Raw genomic sequence first — 22,249 nt, forward strand, 5'->3', positions numbered from 1 at the left:
AATTTATAATCATCAAAGCAGTTTATGTGAGTGCCCAGCTCACAGCACCTTCATCAGCATTGAATATGCCAAGCCATTCTTGATTTAATTCACTCATTTTTAATGCAAGCAATTGATTTTGAGAATGAAATTAAGCGGTATGAAAAAAGGCAATTTATGTGTTTGGTTGGGTGTAAGCCATTTAGTTTAGCTCCAAGATCCACTTTAAAATTGTCTATTGGTCATGAGACGTCATTGCATCTTCATGTTGTTTCAGCAAGGTTATGTATTGATCTGCTGAGTACATTTTGTCTCTGTTTTTATTAGAAAGTTGCTGAAATTTCCTCTGTGACACATTTTATTATAACATCCAGTAATAAAAATATTATCTTTTTTTAGAAATCCAGCATATGCTTTACTTTCTTTATTGGGCGTTTGTGATCACCAGCATTCTTCATTACTTCAGAATTTCAGTCTTAAGCTGTAGGATGATGTCATTTTTGGAGCCAGGAGACTTGAGTAATAATCCCAGCTGCAGTTATGCAACCCTCATCAAACTATTCTTATTTTCCCCAGAGAATGATTATCAGGTTCTTCATCTGTAAAGTAGGACTCTTATTACCTTATTATATTATTAAATAAATTAAATGTGAACTTTTGAAATAAAGTAGAAATATAGGTTAGCATCAGAAATCTCTCTCCTAGTTGTCTTAGATGCCTAGGGTCCCCAGTAGAACCCCGTGTGAGAGGTATTTTAGAGGTATAATTGATCAGTTTTATCTGCCACTTTGTGTAACACAGCCAAGGGAGCAAACTAAGCAGTCCACCAAAGGTTACCCAAATCCTTAGAGATCATGCAAGACCTTATGTTCCCACAGCTTCCTCCCCTGCCCACCCACACCAAGATGTCATACTACCCAGGGTTACAGCTTGAGTTTTTTCTTTGCCTGGAACTACTTCAGAAATCTTAAACTCTGAACTTTTGCTCTCTCATTCTAATTCTTTATCCTTCTACTTCTCTCAATCTGTCACTCCTACTATACTCCTCTTTGACCTCATGGAAACCTGAAATCTCCTATTTCTTCTGTTTTTTCCTAGACTGTCAGTTTCCCACCTGACTCCCCAAAAAGTTAAAATAGTTATCATTGATAGAACTCTTTTGATTGCCCTTAATTTCCTCTTTGATTCCCCTCCAACGATTCCAGTATGAACCATTCTCCCCAAGTGCTCTTCATATAGAAAATTCTTGCCCTGCCAGCTCAAGAGATTACCTTGCTCATTACTTCATTAAGAGAATTTGAGACCTTCAGACATGCTCTCTCAACTTCCAGCCTTCCCCCACCATGCCCACCTACAACCACATCAACCTTACTACCTTCCCCTGAGTCTCAGTAAATGAGGTGTCTCACTTCTATTCAAGGGCAGACCCTCTTTTTGTGCTATCAATCCCATCTTTTTTGTCACCTCTTGGAATTTACTCCATTAATTTTATACCATTTTGTCTGTCCTTAATCTGTTCCTCTTTGCTAGTGTCTTCCTATCAGCTTTCTTTTTTCTCAACTTCCTCAATTTCTACCTAGCCCCACAACTTCTCTCCTCACCTCTCATCCAGACTTTACAAAGAATATTCTATCTGTATTGTCCCCATTTATTTGCCTCATTTATCTTCAACCCACTATAATACAGCTATCACATGAAATGGCTATCAGTAAGGTTACCAGCATGCTACTATTTCCAAAATTGAGTGGACATCTTCATCTCTTATTTTACTGGACACTTCTCCAGTGTATGATACTCTTGTTCACTTACTTATTCTTAACACAATTCTGTTCATCGGACTTTAATAACCCTTTACTCCTCTGGACTCCATTTCTTCTTGCCTTCTTCTGTAGTTTGCCCTTCTGTTACTGACCCTTTCGAGTCGGGCCCCAAACAAGGGTCCTTCTGCTTGGTATTGCTTGTGCCAATAGAATGAGACTGAGTTCGGTTCCGAAGCAAAGGAAAGCTTTATTCTTTGATCAGCGAATGGAGAGGTGCGAGCTCGTGCCCTAGAGCACAAGTCCTCCCCCACGGGCTGTGGGCTGGGCTGCTTCATAGGGGTCTCCTCAGCAGGGCAGGGGCAGAGTCCTCCTGGGTCTGGTGCAGCTGTGCTGTTCCCGGGAGTGACTCCACATCGCAGTGCCGGGTACAGCGTCTCTGCACACGGCCCACTGCCGCCATCTTGGATTTCGGTATCGTGCGCAGCACTTCTGCACACGGCCTAGAGCTGAGGTGTTGGGCGCAGCTGTTTTGCACCAGGCACTCTGGTCTGAAGTGCGGGGGGCAAGGCCTCTGCACCCGGCAACCTATGAGCAAGTGAAACTAGACGAAGTACAAAGGAAAAAAAGGTTAGAATTTATTTTATTACCAAGATCCTATTTTTATTTCTTGGGAATTGTTAATGGGCTTTGCCAGCAACACTTGTTTTCAGCTCTCAAGTGTTAGCGTTCCACAGGGCTCGTTACTCGGTCACCTGCACCTGAGTCCCTTCGCATTCCCCGTAGGGAGCTCATCCACATGGGTTTCTATTTCCACAAAATGCCTAAGTCCTACAACCTTAGCACAGACCTATTCCTTAAGCTTCAGATTTTAAAAGCCGCCTGATTTCTGGACATCTCCACCTGTGTCTCACAGGAACCTGAGGCTAATCATGATCAAAACTAAATTCAGTCTCTTTCATAAATCTGCTCCTACCTCCAAATTCTGCACCTCCATTGGTGGCACTACTAAGTACTGGGAAACTGGGGGACATGCATCTTCTAAACATTTTCTGAATCCAACTTCTCTTTATTCCTCATGATCTCTTTTATTACTAGTCCTAATAAGCTTTTCTGGTTTCTTTGTTTCCTTTTTCCACCAGGATAGAGTGATACATATAAAACATTGATCTGCCAAAATCACTTTCCATCAGAAAGTTTTTATGCTTCTAGACCATAAGATAAAGTCCCATCTCCCTAACAAAACATGAGGCCTTCACAGACCGGCACCTTCTTTTGTTAGCCTCATTTTCTGCTACTTACTCCGTTTTAAACTTGACAATCCTGTAAAGCAAACTGCCTGTTGTTACCATTCCTACACCATGCTGTTTCTCACCACTCTGCTTCTGGCTAAAATGTGTTTCCTCTCCTCTCCTCTCTTCTGACCAGCTCCTTCACATCTCAGCCCCATGAATCCATGTCTTGTTTCCCTCAATACTAAAGCATATAGGTACCCCCTTCTTTATAGTCACATAATGTCATGTATTTGTTCTTTGTATGTTTGCTCAAGAAATAGACCATGGGTTTCTTGAAGGCAGAGACCATACCATGCATTATGACTCTAGTGCAGTGCCTGGAACTTAGAAGCTGTTTAATAAGTACTTACTGAGTGAAGGGGTAACTAAATTATGAAAGTACTATATATTCCTTCTTGTCATTCTTTTTTCATATGGTGTCACTGTGTGGCAGGGGCAGTAGTGTTCACCAAATATTCCATGAATTCCTCCTACATTTCCCAGCCTTCCCTAAACTTAGGTCCCGGCCATATAAACAGTTCTGGATAATGAGCTATAAGCAGAAGTGATAAGTGTCACTTCCAGCCTGAGATCTTTAAGAGCAGTGACTGGTTTTCCATAGTCTTTCCTGCTTTGGCTCTTCTGGAAGTCTTGATTTGCAGGTAACACAAGATCATGGGGGCAGAAAACCACATGGGACATATAGTGAGAGTAAGAAGTAATCCTGTTGTGTTAAGACACTGAGATTTCAGGATAAATTTGTTACCACAGCACAATCTAGTCCATCCTGAATAAGGCTCATCGTTTCAAGTTTATACACTAATCTCTATCTTATCACATACATAAAGTTGTGTTGAACTTATCAGGTATGCAACTCTTTCTCTTCTCCTAAAGTCTGCATGATGCCTGGGCTTAGAAAAACTGCATCATGTGACTGATGTTTTCCAGCACAGAGATGGAGTAGTTCACTGCCTGTTCCCTATGCTCTAAGTGACAGCGGAATATTTCCTACACAAAGTATACCCCCGCACTTACTCATGCAGTCCTTTTTTTCCCTGTCGTAACTTTAAGTTTTGATGCTTGTTACAAATGAAACTTCTCCCAGGAATAGTACCACGTTCCACTGCAACTGCAGGCTAAAGGTATCAGAGACTATTGCCAAAGTAGTCCTGGAAGTCTCTGAAGTGTATTGTACTGACCCACAATTATCAATAGTCTAATAGTAACATTGATACAATTCCATTCTTTTCCACAAGTATTCTATCAAATACATTGGCTTTCCTAATTAGGTCTCAAATTTAATTAAACTATGGTTGTATCTTCTTTCAGTGATAATTTTTTCAGTTGGAAGAGACAAAGAAATCTGACTTCAGATGTGGCTTAATTCTAGGCTTATATGATGTCATCAGGATCCATCTTTTAACTCAAACAGGCTTTCCCCCTTTCCTCATGCCTGAAGCCCCCAGGGCTGTACCCTTCCAGTTTCAAATCCAACAGGCAAGAGCGAGAGTCTTTTCCCCAGAAGTCCCAGTCAGAGAACCATTTCTTCTTATCTGCTCTGAATGGATCCTTGAGCCCAACCCTGTGGCCAGGTGAATATAATGCACTAATTAGCTTAGGCCTTTGTCAGTTCCCTGAAGTGGTAAAAAGGATTCAACTTCAAGGGAAGCAGGTGGCCTTAGAGTGAGGGAGGGGATGATTTCTGAAAAGAAAACAGCAAGAGGTCATCATAAATCAAGAAATGATGCTGGCAGCAATAGCAACCTCTATCTTCTCTATATAGTCTGCTGCCCAGGATATAGAAGTTAGAGACAGCTTCTAGTTAGGGAGTTAAAGTGTTTCATTATGCACTGTAGGTTACACCTTGATTATATTATCTCTCTTTTTTTCTCTGAACTTCTCTACATTATTCTTTTCTCCCATATGATGCCTTGTGTTTTAGTTATTTATATGCATTTGTCTCCCCAGTTAGATCATCAGCTACTTCCAGGCAGGAACTGAGTTTGAGTAACTGTGGATCCTGCACTGTGTGTTTCACATAGTAGGCATCCTGACAATTCAACAACTAATTATTTGTTGAGTAAATGAAAAGATAAGAAACGAGTGGGTTTATACTATTATCACATCATGGTAATGTAATGCCTGGGAGCAGGGCGAGGGGGGGAGATGTTTGTGTGTATGGTGTTAATACACACATATGATAAAAACCTACTATTTACCAAGTATCATGGCAAACAAGGGGGATATGAGGATACAGTGGTTAAAAACCAAACATTACTCTGCCCTTCAAAAACTTATACTCTATTGAAGAAGACAGTAGAGTATAATAAATACTACAAAGGATAATTGTAGGGTGTTAAGGGAGAGTAATAGATTTTAACTTTTATTATTGTTGTTCTGATTGTTTCCACATAAATTCTAGGTTGGCTACCTCAGGGATTACCAGTTTTGCTGGAAGAGGTCTGTTAAACTTGGAATTTCTTAGAGGATTAACACTAGATTCCCAAATCAAAGTTCCAGATCCAAGAAATTACATCTTATATTGTGACAAGAAAAGACTAATTTAGTTTTCTTCTCCTCTCTCTTTTCTCCGTACTTCTCTCCTAGCCTGAAGTTATGGATCAAATACAAAATTTAAGGGAGCTGTGGATGGATAATAATGCATTGCAAGTGCTACCTGGGGTATGTAAGTTTTTATTATGCCATGTTGTCTAGCATCTATGTTGTACATTAATTGTAACTGATAATGATTAATCTTACATCTTAAATCCCAGTGTTTTCATTTCAAAGTTAAACACTTGTTAGGAGTGTTCTGTCATCAAGTGTTTTTCACTAATTTGTTTTTTTAATATTTCATATAACTTTTATGAGCGTTATAGGTGTGTAAAATGTATGAAAAATTTTCTTGCTCTCTTAGGAGTATATTTTTCATCTCCTTCCCTATTTACTGTTTTTCAAAAGCTGAAAAATTCATATTGTTAAATGAAAAACAATGCTATACATAATACCAAGTCTTAGTTTTACAAAATCAGCCTTCTTCTTGTAGGTAACTAGGTAATGGTTTCTGCTCATATTGTTAGAGCTCTTGCACAAAATAAATACCTCTCTCTTGGTTCAGGTGATTTCCAATAGAACCTATTTGAGTTTTTGAAAAAGGCAAGGAGCATAAATTGTTAAAAATAGAAAGTTGAACTAGAATCGATTTTTCTTCTCAGCTAACAGAAAATCCAATAATACCTCCTGAAAAGTAGGTTTATCAGTCAACTCACTGAGTGTGACTATTCATTCCTTTTTCATCCAGTAAGAGAATGGCTTTCCATAAAACACTGCTTCTTAACCACTCATAACACATGCACTTGAATATAAGCATGTACACACACACACACACACACACACACCACCACCACCAACAACAACCACAAGGGTCTCTGGTGAAAGCCAACTCTAAACTCCTTGCATTGGGCTAAGAAGCCAGGGCAGCTGGTTGTGTAATAGTTCTTCAGCCACTGAGATTTAGATGTATATTCCCAAAGTCAAACTTATTCCTTCTTTGAAATAACATTTAAAGTTTTTTTAAATGATTGCAAAAGCAACAAGAACAGGAAGCTTATTCTCTTTTGAACAAGCATGGGACCACATAAAGAAGAAAATATGACAAAAGATTAGGGAAAAAATACTTTCTCCTCTCACCAAAGGAATACATTTCTACTATCATAGCAAATGCAAAACAGAAAAGCATGCATGTTTTCTATTTATTGATTTATTCAAAAACTATTTACAAATATACCTCTATGAACTAGAAACCATGCTAATGTCAGGGTTACAAAAATAATATACTCAATGACCTTGAATATATTTGTTTGAGGGGCTCACATATAACATGAGAGACAAATCTGTATTCCACTACACATAGCAGAGACTGATTTGTATCATATTCAAGGTATGTACAAACCCTGGGGCAACAAGTAAGACAGTGATCAATCCCTTATGCAAATATTGAGGAATCAGAATGTATGTCTAGTTGGAAAAGTTTATACCTGCTTCTTCAATGTATTCATTTATTCAAAAACACTTACATAGCATTTATCATGGGCTAGGCACTATCTAGATATTTTACAAATGACTCACCAAATTCTCATAGCAACCCTGTGAAGCAGATTTATTACCAACCCCATGTTATAGATGAGGAAACTGAAACAGAAAGAGTAAGTAACTGGGCCAAGGTCACACAGCCAGTAAATGGTGGATCTGTAATTCATACCAGCTCCAGAGGCTTTTGTTCACTCTGATGCTCCAAAATTCTGTTGCTATAGAATCAATAGAAGGTATAAATGAGGATTAGGCTGATCTTACTTTTCACAGTTACTCCATTCCCAAAATCCAACCTTGGAAATCAACTCAGACCTCTAATTCCTTAGTTAGTGTATTATTTAAATGGAAAAGTAGTGGTTAAATCTTCTGTAAAACAGTGCTGCCTAATTTTTTCTGCTTCAAAAGTAGATTTTTTATTATATACTGCCAAGTTTAAGTGGATTTCTCACTTTAGTTAGTACTCTTGAATTCCACATTTTGTAATGCTCTTTGTGGGAATACCCCACACCTCCCTACCCTAAACAGGCATGGTTTTCTGAATGTCCAGTGCTGGCAATTAGTTGTTATGCAATTAACTAGAAATGCTTGACTTTGAAAGGCTAATCTTGAATGCAGTCTTCAGCCCATGTCTGTTAGTTTCACAGGATGATTAATCCTAAGTATTTAGTGTTATAAGACAGAGGTCCCCAACCCCTGGGCCGTGGACCGGTACCGGTCCGTGGCCTGTTAGGAAACAAGCCACACAGCAGGAGGTGAGCAGTGGGTGAGCGAGCGAAGCTTCATCTGTATTTACAGCCGCTCCCCATCACTCACATTACCGCCTGAGCTCCGCCTCCTGTCAGATCAGCAGCGACATTAGATTCTCATAGGGGCACGAACCCTACTGTGAGCTGCGCATGCGAGGGATCTAGGTTGCATGCTCCTTATGAGGATCTAATGCCTGATGACCTGAGGTGGAGCTGAGGCCGTGATGCTAGCGCTGGGGAGCGTCTGCAAATGCAGATTATCATTAGCAGAGAGGTTTGACTGCACAGAGACCATAATAAGTCAATTGCTTGCAGACTCATATCAAAACCCCATCAGTGAGCGGCAAGTGAAAACCAGCTCAGGGCTCCCACTGATTCTGCATTATGGTGAGCTGTATAATTATTTCATTATATATTGCAATGTAATAATAATAGAAATAAAGTGCGCAATAAATGTAACGCTCTTGAATCATCCCAAAACCATCCCCCCGCCCCCGCCCCGGTCTGTGGAAAAATTGTCTTCCACGAAACCAATCCCTGGTGCCAAAAAGATTGGGGACCGCTGTCATAAGACACAGGGAAAAAAGCAAGTTCCTTTTTATTTTTAGTTCATGTACCAAAATACATTAAGCTAATATACTTTTTAAATACTTTTGGAATCCTGGGCTTTCATTTTTCCACTGTTTTTCATAAGTCAGAGAAGCAAATAGATAATGATCAAAAATTAGTTTGCTACATAGCTCTGTCTTGTGGCCATCACTCTAAGATCAATCAATCAAAATATGACTAAACAGCAAACTCCAATATCTTCTTTTGCTTGTGATGGCTTCCACATTTTATTTGTTGTCGACCACTCATCTGTAGGCCCCTCTATGTTCAGAAAGATGTTGGAGCAACATTCAGCATCCTCAAGAACTCTGAGACATTGGGCCTCAAAGGCCTTTATCACTCCAGGCTACTATTGCTTTTATAAGATATTTGAAGGTAAGGGTTTAGAAAGACAAAAGTAAACACCAAATTGTTATTTTGCTTCCAAAAAAAAGATATTTAGAAACTTCACACCAAAATATTTATTGAGTTTGCTGGAGATAGCAATTCAGGAAGCTTCAAAGAGAAAAGAAATTTTTCTCATCGTAATGAAACAAAAAAGAAATATACACACACATAGACACATAATCACATATATTATTCTTTCTATGCTCATCAGAAGAGATGAGCTAAGGTAACATAATAGTTCCTTGGGGTGGAGAGCTATAAGTAAAGTGACAGTATTTTTCCAAGGAACATATTTCTAGGCATGAGGAGAAACTCAGCCCCATGGCCTGACTCACCCAGAGTACCCAGTTCCGAGCCTAGCAACTATTCACCTGTTCTAAGACTGTGTTCACCCTCTGCCCACGTGGGGAACTGGAGGAGCAGGGCTGGAGATATGAGCTGCGTTAATTAAGGCGTCAGTCAGAAAGTGCTAATGTAATCGGTAGGCTTTGCAGTCTGAATTCCGATAAAATCCGAGTTTGCATTTTAGCTCCACCCCTTATTAATGGGGCAACTTTGGAATGTTACTTGTAGTATATCCTGTCATGCACCATCCTCCTGGGTGAACTCCCCAGCCTCTGGGCATGCTGCGTGCAGCTCTCCACCCTCTTCAGGAATTGCCTCAGCTGAGAGAACTTTCTCGTGCAGGGTTACACCCCTATTCCAGGAGACCTGCATCCAATGATCAATCAAATAAGACTCTGAAGGCCTGGACCCTTCCCCCCACTTCAATACTATTTGAAGGGTCAGCTGAGGAATTCCTCACAACTTCGTCACAGCCCACCTTCATCTGTCCAATCCTGCTTCCTTCCTTCCCTCTTTCTTTCCCCTGGTATTAATCCCAAGAATCTCTCTCATAAATTTCTCTTTGTCTCCAGTTCTCAGGGAAACCAGCGTGTGACATTACTTAACCTCTAAGCTTTAATGTGTGTCAAAGTGCGGATTCTGATTCAATAGGTCTGGAGTGGGTCTGGATTCCACATTTCTGACAAACTCCCAGGTTGTACCAATGCTGCTGCTGTGTAAAACACGTTCTGAGCAGCAAGAATATAAAGTATTGTGTCAAGTAATATGTATAAAGTACTTAGCACAGTGCCAAGTGTGTGCTTGCGTAATAAATTTGTTTATGTAATATTTATGTGTTTATACTCTGTCAAATAAGTAGAGACAGGATAGTAAATTGTATACAGGTAGACCAACAAGCAGATGACCCATTGAACACAGATATATGTGGGACATTTATTTGCAAATCATGCCCTTAAAGAAAAGGAAAATGAAGAATTTTATCTTGCTCTAATTCCCAAAGTACATGTCCGAGCTAAACAATCACTATTCACTCCCTGCCCAATGTATGACCTGATTCCTCCCCTGTCCTCAGTAATCAGTTACTAATCCAATCATTCCACATCTAAATTTTTCTCGAGCCATCCCCTCTTTGTCCTCACTTCTGCTGCCTTAACTCAGGTCCCTTTCATCTCCTCAGCTAAACTGCTTCCAAATCCTTCTAATCCTTTCAGATCTACTCTAACCCCAGTCATGAATCTTCCCTTCACACTTCCCTGAAGTCATTATTTCAAAACACAAATCTGATTATGTCATTCACCATCTTAAAAGCTTTGAATAGCTCTCCTTGCCTATAAGATAGAGATCACGTAATCCTCACATGACAGGCAAGGCCGTTTAACAGCTGGCTTCTTATGATGCTTAATTTCATCACTGTATTCAGTGACGTTGAATCTCCCACTCTCCCTCAAACACACCACGCTTCCTCACACTTCTCTGTGCTGTTCTCTCTTCCCGGTACAGTTTCTCCTTTTCTTGACAGCAGTGCCTTCCAGGCAATCTGCATCCCTTTGTTTCTAGGGCGTTCTCTACATGCTTTTTTTATTGTACATATCATAGGGTATTATAGTTATTTATTTGACAGTTTCCTTCACTGCTATAAGCACCTTAAAGACTTTATCTGTATCATGACAAGTCTCTTCCCTCACATAGCTGACTTATTCATGATTGTTCTCCAGTATATAACAAAAGCCCTGGTACATAGTAGATCCTCCAAAAGAACTGTTGAATGAACAAATTGATTCTGCATAATAGGATGAAGCCCAAATCACGATTTAATACCTTTCTTATGCCTTTGAAATTGTAAGAATCAGAATATCAGCATATGTTGTTTAGGTGGCAACTTTTTTCCTTTCTTTTCCTTCCTTCCTTTTTCTTTCTTTCTTTCTTTCTTTCTTTCTTTCTTTCTTTCTTTCTTTCTTTCTTTTTCTTTCTTCCTTCCTTTCTTTCTTTCTTTCTTTCTTTCTTTCTTTCTTTCTTTCTTTCTTTCTTTCTTTCAATTTACTTAATTCTACAGCAACTTTGAGATTATTGCTGCTATCTTTTAACATATTATCTCTGTTGGGAGATATATTCACATATCATAAAATTCACCCATTTAAAGTATACAGTTCAATGGTTTTCAAAATACTCACATAATTGAACAGGCATCACCACAATCTAATTTTGAACATTTCCATCACCACTGAAAGAAACATTAGCAGTTACTCCCTTCCTCTTGGCCTTCCAGCCTCTAGCAATCCTTATCTACTTTCTGACTCCATAGATTTGCCTATTCTGGACAATTCATATAAATGGAATCATACAATAGGTGGTCTTTTGTGACTGGCATCTTTCACTGCATGTTTCAAGGTTCATCCATTTTGTAGCATGTATCACTACTTTATTGCTTTTTATTGCTAAATAATACTGCAGCTTATGGATATACCACATTTTGTTTAACTATTCATCATTTGATGGACATTGGGTTGTTTCCACTTTTTGCCTGTTGTGAATAACACTGCTTTGAACATTTGTGTTTCTTTGTGGACATATATTTCATTCTTGAGTATGTACCTAGGGATTTCTGGGTCATATGGAAACTCTATGTTTAATATTTTGAGGAATGGCCAAACTGTTTTCCAAAGTGGCTGTATAACTTTACATTCCTCCTAGAAATGTATGAGAGTTATGGTTTCTCCACATTCTCGCCAAAACTTGTTATTGTTGCATTTGCTTTTAAAATTAATTTATAGTGTTGTGGTTTTTACAACTTTAAAATATTTCCTGAAAGTTTCTCAACTAATCCTGAGTTTATTCAATGTCATCAAGTCTATAGGGAAGTTAAAGACGTTGGTATACCTGGATATGTCAAAAAACAGAATAGAAACGGTTGACATGGACATTTCTGGATGTGAAGCCCTGGAGGACCTCTTATTGTCATCCAATATGTTGCAACAGTTGCCTGACTCTATAGGTGAGAACGTAATATTTCATCATGAATGTTTATGTCAAATATAGTGTTTTCTATAGTTTGTTCACAGATGTAGGGTATATACTCTTAGCATGATATTAATAAATTAGCATGATCATTATTCAAGGTGATAAAATATTTTACCAATATCTTAAAATGAAATGGTAACTGTAGTTGTCAAACTCAAGAAGACCCTCCTATTAAAATGATCTTACTAAATTGATATATTTTAAATAATTTTAGATCTCCTAAGTTGTAAAATGTTATTATAAGGAGTATATATCTTAGATTTAAGTACTTTGATAAACATGTATGTCTCCTTTTATTACTATAGAATTACAGTAGCTTCTATCCACAGTGTGGCTATATTCTATTTTTAATATTATTGTAACATCACTGTAATTAGGAATAACACAATAAATGTGAAATATCTTCATATTTCTATTATTCAAAAAAGACATCTCACCTTTATATTTAAGATTCATGAGGCCAGATATTTTGTCTGTTAGTATATATTAACCACTCAATCTATTTTTGTCATAAATTTTTCTCTGAGTAAAATAATGAAAGAATCTAATTTAAATATGAGTAAACCTTTTGTATGTATATCTTATTATTATTATTTATGAGAGGAAACAGCTAGGAGAGTAATCATCAAACTACTTAACTTTGGAATGTAGTTTTTAACACTCTGAATTAGATGTATCATATGTTCTGGAACTTATTAATGCTTCTGAAAATTGAGTCACAACCTAGGTAGCCTGATTGAAGGGAAGCTAGAAGACAAAACAGTTTCCCAAATTTTTCTTCAATATTTTATTGCTTCCATTTTCACTATTCTTTCAGACTAATAGAGAATATTAGTTTTAACAGAACAGGCTGGCTTTTCTTTCTTTGTAGATTTGATGACTTTTTTATTTATATAATTATATATTTTTATAACAGTGTTTCTCCAACTTACTCCACCCTAAGACTTATCTGAGCGCTTTATTGAACAGTTCCACATTTCCAGGCTCTCTCTGTGAAAATTCTGATTCAATAAATGTGTAATAAGCCCTCTGTTCTGTATTCTTGTTAAATATCCTAGATGAAACTTATGATCAGATAAGCTTAGAAAATACTATTTAGTGTTGTAGAAGGTAAGGAAATATAATAGTTTAAAAGGGCATCCTCTAGTCAAGATGATAGAGATGGTCATCTGGTCAAGACAACCATCTGGTCAAAATACATATCTTACTCTCCTACTCAATCACCACTCCATACCTCTTCAAAGACACAATGAGAATGGAAAAACTATATTATAAGAACATACTTTTGTTCATTACTGCCTCCTCTGTACAAAGAATTATGCTGGTGTGTGATACGTGCTCCTTAAGTATTTAGTAAATAAAATAATTTTGCCCTGCTTAAGAAGAATGAACATATACCCGGATTTGAGACATAATGGAAACACAGAAATGACCCCAGGCCTGACTGATGGGCTTCAGACCACAAACAGAAGTGACAGCCATAAATTGTTCCTGCAGTTAAAAAAAAAAAAAAAAAGACCTTAAGCATACCAGGAGGATACAGACTTACAGGGACTGAGGCAGGGAAGGAACTCTTTTCTGCAAAGAGAGACTTGAAAAAACCTGCACCTAATATGTAGAGCTAGGGTGGAAGGAGAGAACAGATACAGATTCACTGCTGAAAATTACGGCACGTCACAAGCTGGTTTGGACTGAATCTGCAGTATCCACATCAAATGAGAGTACCATGTTGCTAATATAAGACCTGGTTCTGAACTCCAGAAACTTGGGGGTCAGGTGGAGGTAACCATAAAAGTGCCAGACAGAGAGGGGTGAGCATAGGTAAGGAAAAAATATTTACCCTCACAAATGGTCATGAAAACAAAAATTTTAAAGGAAAACTAATGTTACAACAACCAAAAACTCAAACAATAGGAAAATTTACCCCAAGGGAAACCAAAATTATCAAGCAATGTAAAAAAAATTTTTAAGTATGTGCAGATCCTCAAATAGATAAAAGGAAGAATAACATTTGTAAAAATAAAAATAACTTATAAAACAAAAACAGGAGCTATGACTAAGAACAGGTGGTTATAAAAAAGAACCAATTAGAAATTCTGGAAATGAAAATGTCACATAGTGAAATAAAAGATGATATGATTATTTGGTTAAAATATCTTCCATTAAGAAAGCAGACTAAGGAATTAGCCTTCTGGTCTGGGGAAGGCAGCATGTATAGATGATAGAAAATATCAGATTAGATCCTGGGATGATAAAACAGACCAGCACAGGCAGGTGGTATTACATATTTAACACCTTCACTTAGAATCTGAGTGGTTCTCAAATTAAGAAAGTAACTTGTTAGTAGCTTACTCCTGGAACTATCTTTGGACCCTATTGACCTTTTAGGGAAAATTGCATTTAAACATCTGCAGAGTTGCCAGAGTACCTGATTATACACGTAGAATGGCTGACTTTCCTCTAAGAATTTCCTTCTTGGTCAAGAGAAATACCTGGGAACTCTGTTCAAAGGTCCTAAAATAATTTGTTGATTCTGATTGGATGGTAAATTGCATCTTTTCTTCTTTATTTGAGCATGGATCGTCTATTGAACTACCAACATTTAAAAGAATAAAAGACAAGAAAAGTCACAGTATTAATAAAGGGAAATAGCAACTAAAATAAAATCTTTGCTTCCTTTACACCTATTTTAATTCTGCAGTTGTGGGGTATTTGAATGGAGTGATATATTCAACAATGAACCCTGTATGCTGAGTCCCTTTCCTTGTGCTGGTTCCAGGGAAAATGAAGGGGGCTCTTTACATTTTCTAGACAGAGCTTTAATAATCAGCTTCTTTGGATAGCAGAGAAACTCAGTAAAGGAGAATATAATTTTTTTACTTTCCAAAATAACTTATCTTATTCACTTAGTGGTTAAAGACACAGGTTTTATAGTCAAGCTACCCGAGTTCAAAGTCTGGCTTTTCTACCTTACTAACTGTGTGACTTTACACAAGCTACTTAATCTCTCTGTGCCTCAGTTTTATCATCTTTTAAGTGGGGAAGTAATAGTACCTGCATCAGGGGATTATTTTGAGAAATAAATGAATTAATATAAGTAAAATTGCTTAGAACAGTACCTGGCACATAGTAAATGTTCAATCAATGTTAGGTACTATAATAATATAATAATTATTATAATCTTAGATATGATGGGTGCACAGCCATTTGGCTTTCAAAATTCTATTATCTAGGGTAAATGCCATGTAAATATTAGCTATTTTTGATATTAATGTTTAATACATTGCTTCTTATTATATATTTATATATAAGTAGCTAAAATCATAGCAAAAAAAAGCCTCCTTTTTCTTTCTCTTCAGTATATCTGAGTTGGGAATATAGGATAAAGAGGTGGGGAATTGAGGAAGAAATAGGATAAAGTACCTTTGGTTCCTGAGGGTAGAAGAGAGTCCAAGCAGATATGATATAGCTATGTAGTATTTATCTGCAAGAGGAAGTCATGAGCAACAGAGATGAGGCTGATGGCCTATTTCCACTCCAAGGACAATCAGATTCCTACAGAAACTCCAGAATGTGTCCAAAGGGCACACCCTTGGATGGAATATGTGAGTGACAAAGTAGCCACACCACAAATGAGTGAAGTCCCCTTAAGTCCACAGACGTGGAACTAAGAAGGGAGCCCTAACTCACTTCAACCTTTAAAGCTATAGAAGCTTCTGTCAATTGTCAGAGCCACACTACTCCATTCTTCAAAAAAAATCTGTTGCATCAATCTTTTGGCCTTAATCCCTATCCTGCCTCGAAATTTTCTCACCACTACTTCAGACCTAGGAACTGTGATTCTCTTAAAGACTGCTTGGCAACCTGGTTTCATGTTTGCAGAGCCATCTGTAACCCAGCCCAAAATTTCTCGGGACCCAATCAAGTGATATTGAGACTGTCAGCCCTCCTCTGGCTCCACTGGTGGGCAGGGGCAGTAGTTTGATCAGGGCTACAGCTCATAAAAAAGTTAGCTGTAATTCATAGCCCCCTGTTGTCTTTTCACAGTTGATGAACAAGCTCAGGAATTCTTTTATATTTCCAAGGTCTATAGTTTTTTACACATGCACCAGAGAAGCTAAAGTGATTCAGTCACCCTTTGAGCATAGATGAATATGGCAGTGGGTATTCAAATTTCAGAGATAAATTACCCCAGTGAGAATTGTCTTCTTTCTCAGGTGCTACTGTTTTCAGCCATGTATCCTAACAGCACAAGCTGATGTATTAATCTCCAAATATTGTAGGTATTTTCTCACAGCAGTCTGATAGTGATAACATTTCTCTCCACTAGAGCAGAAATTCTGAGTGCTTCTGCGGAATACGTAACTGAGCATACTGAAACTTAAAGTGCAACAATGGCTTTATTTTAGACTTCTTGTGACTTATTTTTTGCCTTTAAGGTATGCTCAAAATACTTGAGGTGGGTAGGCATGAGCTATAGCAGTGCTTCTGAGAGCATGTTCGCAAAACACCACTATACAAGATACTCTGTGCACACACACAAGTTGCCTAATAACTTTAGCGTCACCCTGTTACATTAGCATATTAAAAAGTCCTAGAAAAACTTCATTAAATAAATCTGGTTGATTTTGTTTAATTTAGCATTTCCCAAACGCATTCAACCATGGAACCTGCTATATCCATCAGAACAAGTTTTCTGCAAAACAAGTAGTCTATAGCGTATATCTATAGTTCCAATGTAAAACAAAAATTAGCCACTGTTAATGCTTTGTCTTGGATTTTAGCTATTTAAGCCATATTGATACTATGGGCTCTGTTATGGCTGGGTAAAGGAAGCTGTTCTTCAATTACTCTGTGGTTTTTAATGTGCTCATTAAAACCCTGGGAGTAGGAGTAGATCAAGCAGTAAGGGTATGGAGGGCATAAATCAGACAGTGAAATATAAATAGTTGGAACTTCAATTCTTGACCAGTTCTACTTGATAGATTAAAAACTAGAAGTTTTTGTGCTTACTGCTGATCCAAGTCAAGGATTTATGGTAACAGAAAGGGTATGAAGTCATATGTTGTAATTTTCCAAGTCGATAATTATAACCAATACACTGCAGTACTTCAGTACCCATTTGTTGATTATTAGGCTTAATTCAGATTTGTTTTCAATTTGTATCACAACAGGAATGTTAGTTATTAGTGCTTATGAGTTAATTAAATACCGAACACAGCTGGCTTGAAAAGTTTCATCTGGTCCATTTGCTGCATAATAGAAAAGGGAAATGTGGTAGTAGTACTGCCAACTCAGGTTTCTATGGAGCCCTATGTTTTGTTTATTGTCTCCATCAATGTACTTGAACTCTCATTGATGTAAGTAAATTTTTTGTAACTGGAAAGTTAAAACTAGACACACGAATATCAGTTTGTAGGTTGATATAAGCAGAGTGCAGCCAATTAGCGTGACAAACACTCATCACCCAATCAAGTGATGTTGAGACTGTCAGCCCTCCTCTGGCTCCACTGGTGGGCAGGGGCAGTAGTTTGATCAGGGCTACAGCTCATAAAAAGCGATTCCTTTTACATTGTATTTTCTGTCAGAAATCTATTCTTCTATATTAATACACCTTCTTCTCTGTTTTAGGTTTGTTGAAAAAACTAACTACTCTAAAAGTAGATGACAATCAACTTACAATGCTACCCAATACAATCGGAAAGTAAGTGACAAAGTTTCATACCAGTCTCTCTAAAGCCAGAAACAAAAGAATATATTGAGTTTTCTATTTTCACACATTTTCTGCTAGAGATATCAATAATTTTGTTCATATGTAAACTCATTTTAGACCGCATTTTATTTAGTTATATATTTGTATATAATTTATCTTAATTTAGTTTTATATTTAGATGCTGCATTGACACCCAACTATATATTGATAATATCATAAGAAATACTTAACCATCACTTTCATAAGCAAAGTGATTACCCAGACCTTCAATTATACCATTGCCTGTAATTTTCCAGATACTATTAATTTGATGTTTTTGACTGAGTAGCAGCTCTAAATTCACTTATGTCTTACAAAATCAAATCAATTTTTATAAGATCTTCATTATGTATATGTCACCATTACACTGTTAGTAAAATTTGATATTTGTGGAAACTTAATGTAGTTTTAGACTTTAAGGAGATAAGCATCTGTTTCAGCTTGCATTTTAAAAAGCTTCAAGGTGGAAGGCCGTCATTGCCTTTTAAGGACAAAATATATTCCATTTATTTGAGAGCGATTTATTTCTAATTTTATGTTGCCATTAATGTTTGATTTACAGCTCTTTAAGGAACATATGTATGTTACTATCAGTGTTTCACTGAAATTCTTTTGTTTACAACTTGTGTAAAGTGAGAAATCAATAAGCTGTCTTTATTCTAACATTATGTAAGGCCATTTTATAGGAATCTTGCCCCACATTTCATGTGAAGCATTATATAAATCCATAATTTAACAGATTTGGGTGTACTTGGGGTGGTGGGGAGAAAGCCTAGTTTTTTTTTAAAAACAGATTTATTAACTATAATTGATGTACAATAAACTGCATATATTTAAAGTCTACAATTTGACGTTTTGACATTCATATAAAGCCATGAAGGCAAGTGTTAAAGAAATGGACTATATGACTATATTTTATTACAATAAAAAAAGGCAGAATAAAAAAACAGTAGGAAGTATATGAGAAATCTCTACCTCCTGCTCAGTTTTGCTGTGAACCTAAAACAGCTATAAAAATAAAGTCTATTTTAAAAAGAGGAAGAATGACTGACAAACTGTGGTTACTCAGACTTGAGTATTTGGTAGATTTTTGTCAAAAATGAACAAAGTGAGCTTGTCACTTCAAGGGAAACAACTGACAGAATTTGTGGCCAACAGTGAAATTTGAGCTATCAAGTAAAAATTAGAATTTTGGAAAATTTGTATCTGCCACTGTGAGTTTGACAGCTTCCCAATATTTAAAGCCTTTTCTGATAACACTGGTGTGATATCACTGGTGTAATAATGAATGTGATTTGTTGATATTGTAATATGAAATGTGTCAACATTTGGAAAATCTGTTCAACTCAGTGAAGCCACACTTTCCAAATGACCAATGCATGAGCTACAAAATCACACATGAGAAATAGACCCATTCAAAGTGCAAAAAGGTTAGTTGATTTTAATGTATTGGTATGAAAAGTAAGAAAAGTTCATTGATGTATTTCAGATTCTACATTGCAATTACTGTATCCCCTAAAAAGACTGCCACTTGTTGAGTTTGGGTGTAGTATCAAAGAATAATCACAATTATCCAAAAAGACCATGAAAATACTCCTCCCTTTTCCAACTACCTATCTGTGTGAGTTTGGACTTTTATATATATAACTTAATCAAAACAACCTACCACAACAAATTGAATACAAAGCAGATATGAGAATCCAGTTGCCTTCTATTAAGCTAAACATTGAAGAGATTCACAAAAATAAAAATGTCACTCTTCTCACTAAAGGTTTTTGTTTTGGAAAGTATACTTACTTTTATAAAAATGTGTTACATACATTAACATGTCATGGGTTTATTATTGTTATTTAAGAATGAATAATAAATAATTATTTTTAAATGCCCCTTTTAAATTATAATATTGTAGATACCAATAGATATAAACCATATTTAAAAAAGTACTTTAGGATTACCAGTGATTTTTAAGAGTGTAAAGAGGTCCTAAAATGAAAAAGTTTGAAGATTTCAGTTCTATAATACATCATGTCTTGGATGGTAAAATTGTGACAGCCATTGTCTAACATGTTCTCACTTCAAGGTAGCACTTGTGGCAAAAAATAAACTAAATTTCTAAAATTTTATAGTATACCTTAATAAACAATCTGTATGAAGTAAAAATAATAATAATGATATAATGGCTTTGCTTTCTTTAGGGAATTCAGAACTGATAGATCAGAGATTTAGCTCAAGGCTAGAGATAAAATTTGATTAGAATCCCATTTAATGGCACCCAGATCACACGCAGAAAGTGTTCTGGAAGTAGTGAAATAGTCTTTATTTTATTATGAGACATTCTACCTAGAACTCTGCCCACCAAAATGTTCAGATCAGCTGCAGTGACCAAAAATATTCTCATTCTGCACATCGAATGTTTCAATAGGTTAGACTTATCTTTGGTAATTTTCAATAGTCCAACTAGTAAAAATTGCTGAAAGAATTCATTTTTCAGCATCTTTCACAATTGAAATGGATTCCATGACTTTTGTGCCAAATGACTTGTAAAATTGGTTATTTTTGTTGTTGAATCTTAAGTTGTGCCTAGGAGTTCCAGCCACTCTAATAATTGAATGTGCAATGAAAATAGTAACAAACAACTTTTTGTGTGTGTTCATATTGTGCCAGATACCGTGTTTGGTGCTTTACATGTATTCTTATTTAAAGGCCCCATCAACACTATTCAATGTGTATTATTATCTCCCCATCAACAGATGCAGAAACAGAGGCTGAGAGAAGTTATCAGATTTCAAAGCTAAGCTGCTAATTGACCTATGATGCTTCCTTTTTTTTAATTTAATTTAATTAATTTATTTATTTATTATACAGCAGGTTCTTATTAGTTATCTATTTTATACATATTAGTATATATACATGTCAATCCCAATCTCCCAATTCATCCCGCCACCACCACGCCCCATCCCCGCTTTCCCCCCTTGGTGTCCATACATTTGTCCTCTACATCTGCGTCTTTATTTCTGCCTTGCAAACTGGTTCATGTGTACCATTTTTCTAGATTCCAGATATATGCGTTAATATACGGTATTTGTTTTTCTCTTTCTGACTTACTTCACTCTGTATGACAGTCTCTGGGTCCATCCACGTCTCTACAAATGACCCAATTTCGTTCTTTTTTATGGCTGAATAATATTCCATTGTATATTTCTACCACATCTTCTTTATCCATTCGTCTGTCGATGGGCATTTAGGTTACTTCCATGACCTAGCTATTGTAAATACTGCTGCAATGAACACTGGGGTGCATGTGTCTTTTTGAATTATGGTTTTCTCAGGGTATATGCCCAGTAGTGGGATTGCTGGGTCCTATGATGCTTCTTAATATATGTTATAGTTGAGTCACACATTTTGTAATATTAGGTCATTTAAGAGCCCCATTGCTCTAAAGGCAAAAGATCTCCCATAAAAAGAGAAACTGTACGCTAAACCTACTCTCTCTTAGCTTCGTAGTTTTGGAGAAAAGCAATAAAATCTCAAAAATTTGAATGGATATTTTAAAAATCATTCCATCATAGAGTATGGTCAATGAGAAAGACCGCTAACTAGAATCAGAAAGTCTAAGTAACTATGCAAAGCTGGGTAAATCCCTTCTTTCCTATGGGCCTCAAACTCCTGAGGAATAATGCAAGGACCACTGGCTTTGGAGTCAAATAGCATGGGTGTGAACCCTGGCTACGCCACTTACTGTGTGAACTTGGACAAATTATTTAAACTCTCAGTGGCTTAGTTTCTTCATTTGTAATTTCCACCTATGTCTAAAATTCTAATTCTTTGATCCAGATGTTTAGTTTATATGATATCAATACCCTAGATTGTAAATTCCAGTAGTCTACTTACTAGACTGCTATAATAACAAGAAAATAAGCATTCTAGGTATCTGAATGCTAAAAACTGTGCTCCCCTCTATTCCCTAAGCATGGAAGGACACACAAGAAACTGGAAACGTACATGGCTTTGGGGAGGAGAATTTGGGGGCTGGGCAGTAGAGTAAATAGGGAGACTTGCTTTTATTGTATACCTTTTGTACTTTTTGAATTTCGTATCATGTAATGTTATTCGAGTCAAAAAATTAAAAACAAACTGTGTGTGCGCACACACACACACACACGCACACACACCCTTCATTGGATAAAACCCAAATATCTTCACACTAATATTCAAGTTTTTCCATAGTCTAGTCTAGACTGGTGGTTCTCAACACGTGGTCCCCTGATCAGCAGCATCAGCTTCAACTGG

The 22,249-nt window shown here is 36.9% G+C and overlaps 1 protein-coding gene across 2 annotated transcripts in view; it reads left to right on the plus strand.

Moving 5' to 3' along the window:
• The window catches only part of LRRC7 (leucine rich repeat containing 7), a 383,497-nt gene that overhangs the window by 238,971 nt on the left and 122,277 nt on the right, over positions 1-22,249 (plus strand). For both annotated transcript variants that reach the window (XM_068538014.1, XM_068538015.1), the window contains exons 8-10: positions 5,618-5,692; positions 12,037-12,181; positions 17,839-17,911. In XM_068538014.1, the coding sequence (XP_068394115.1) occupies positions 5,618-5,692; positions 12,037-12,181; positions 17,839-17,911 (293 nt within the window). The remainder of the gene's footprint in view (positions 1-5,617; positions 5,693-12,036; positions 12,182-17,838; positions 17,912-22,249) is intronic.

Source organism: Eschrichtius robustus, chromosome 3 (genome assembly GCF_028021215.1).
Source record: "Eschrichtius robustus isolate mEscRob2 chromosome 3, mEscRob2.pri, whole genome shotgun sequence".
Classification (NCBI taxonomy): domain Eukaryota; kingdom Metazoa; phylum Chordata; class Mammalia; order Artiodactyla; family Eschrichtiidae; genus Eschrichtius; species Eschrichtius robustus.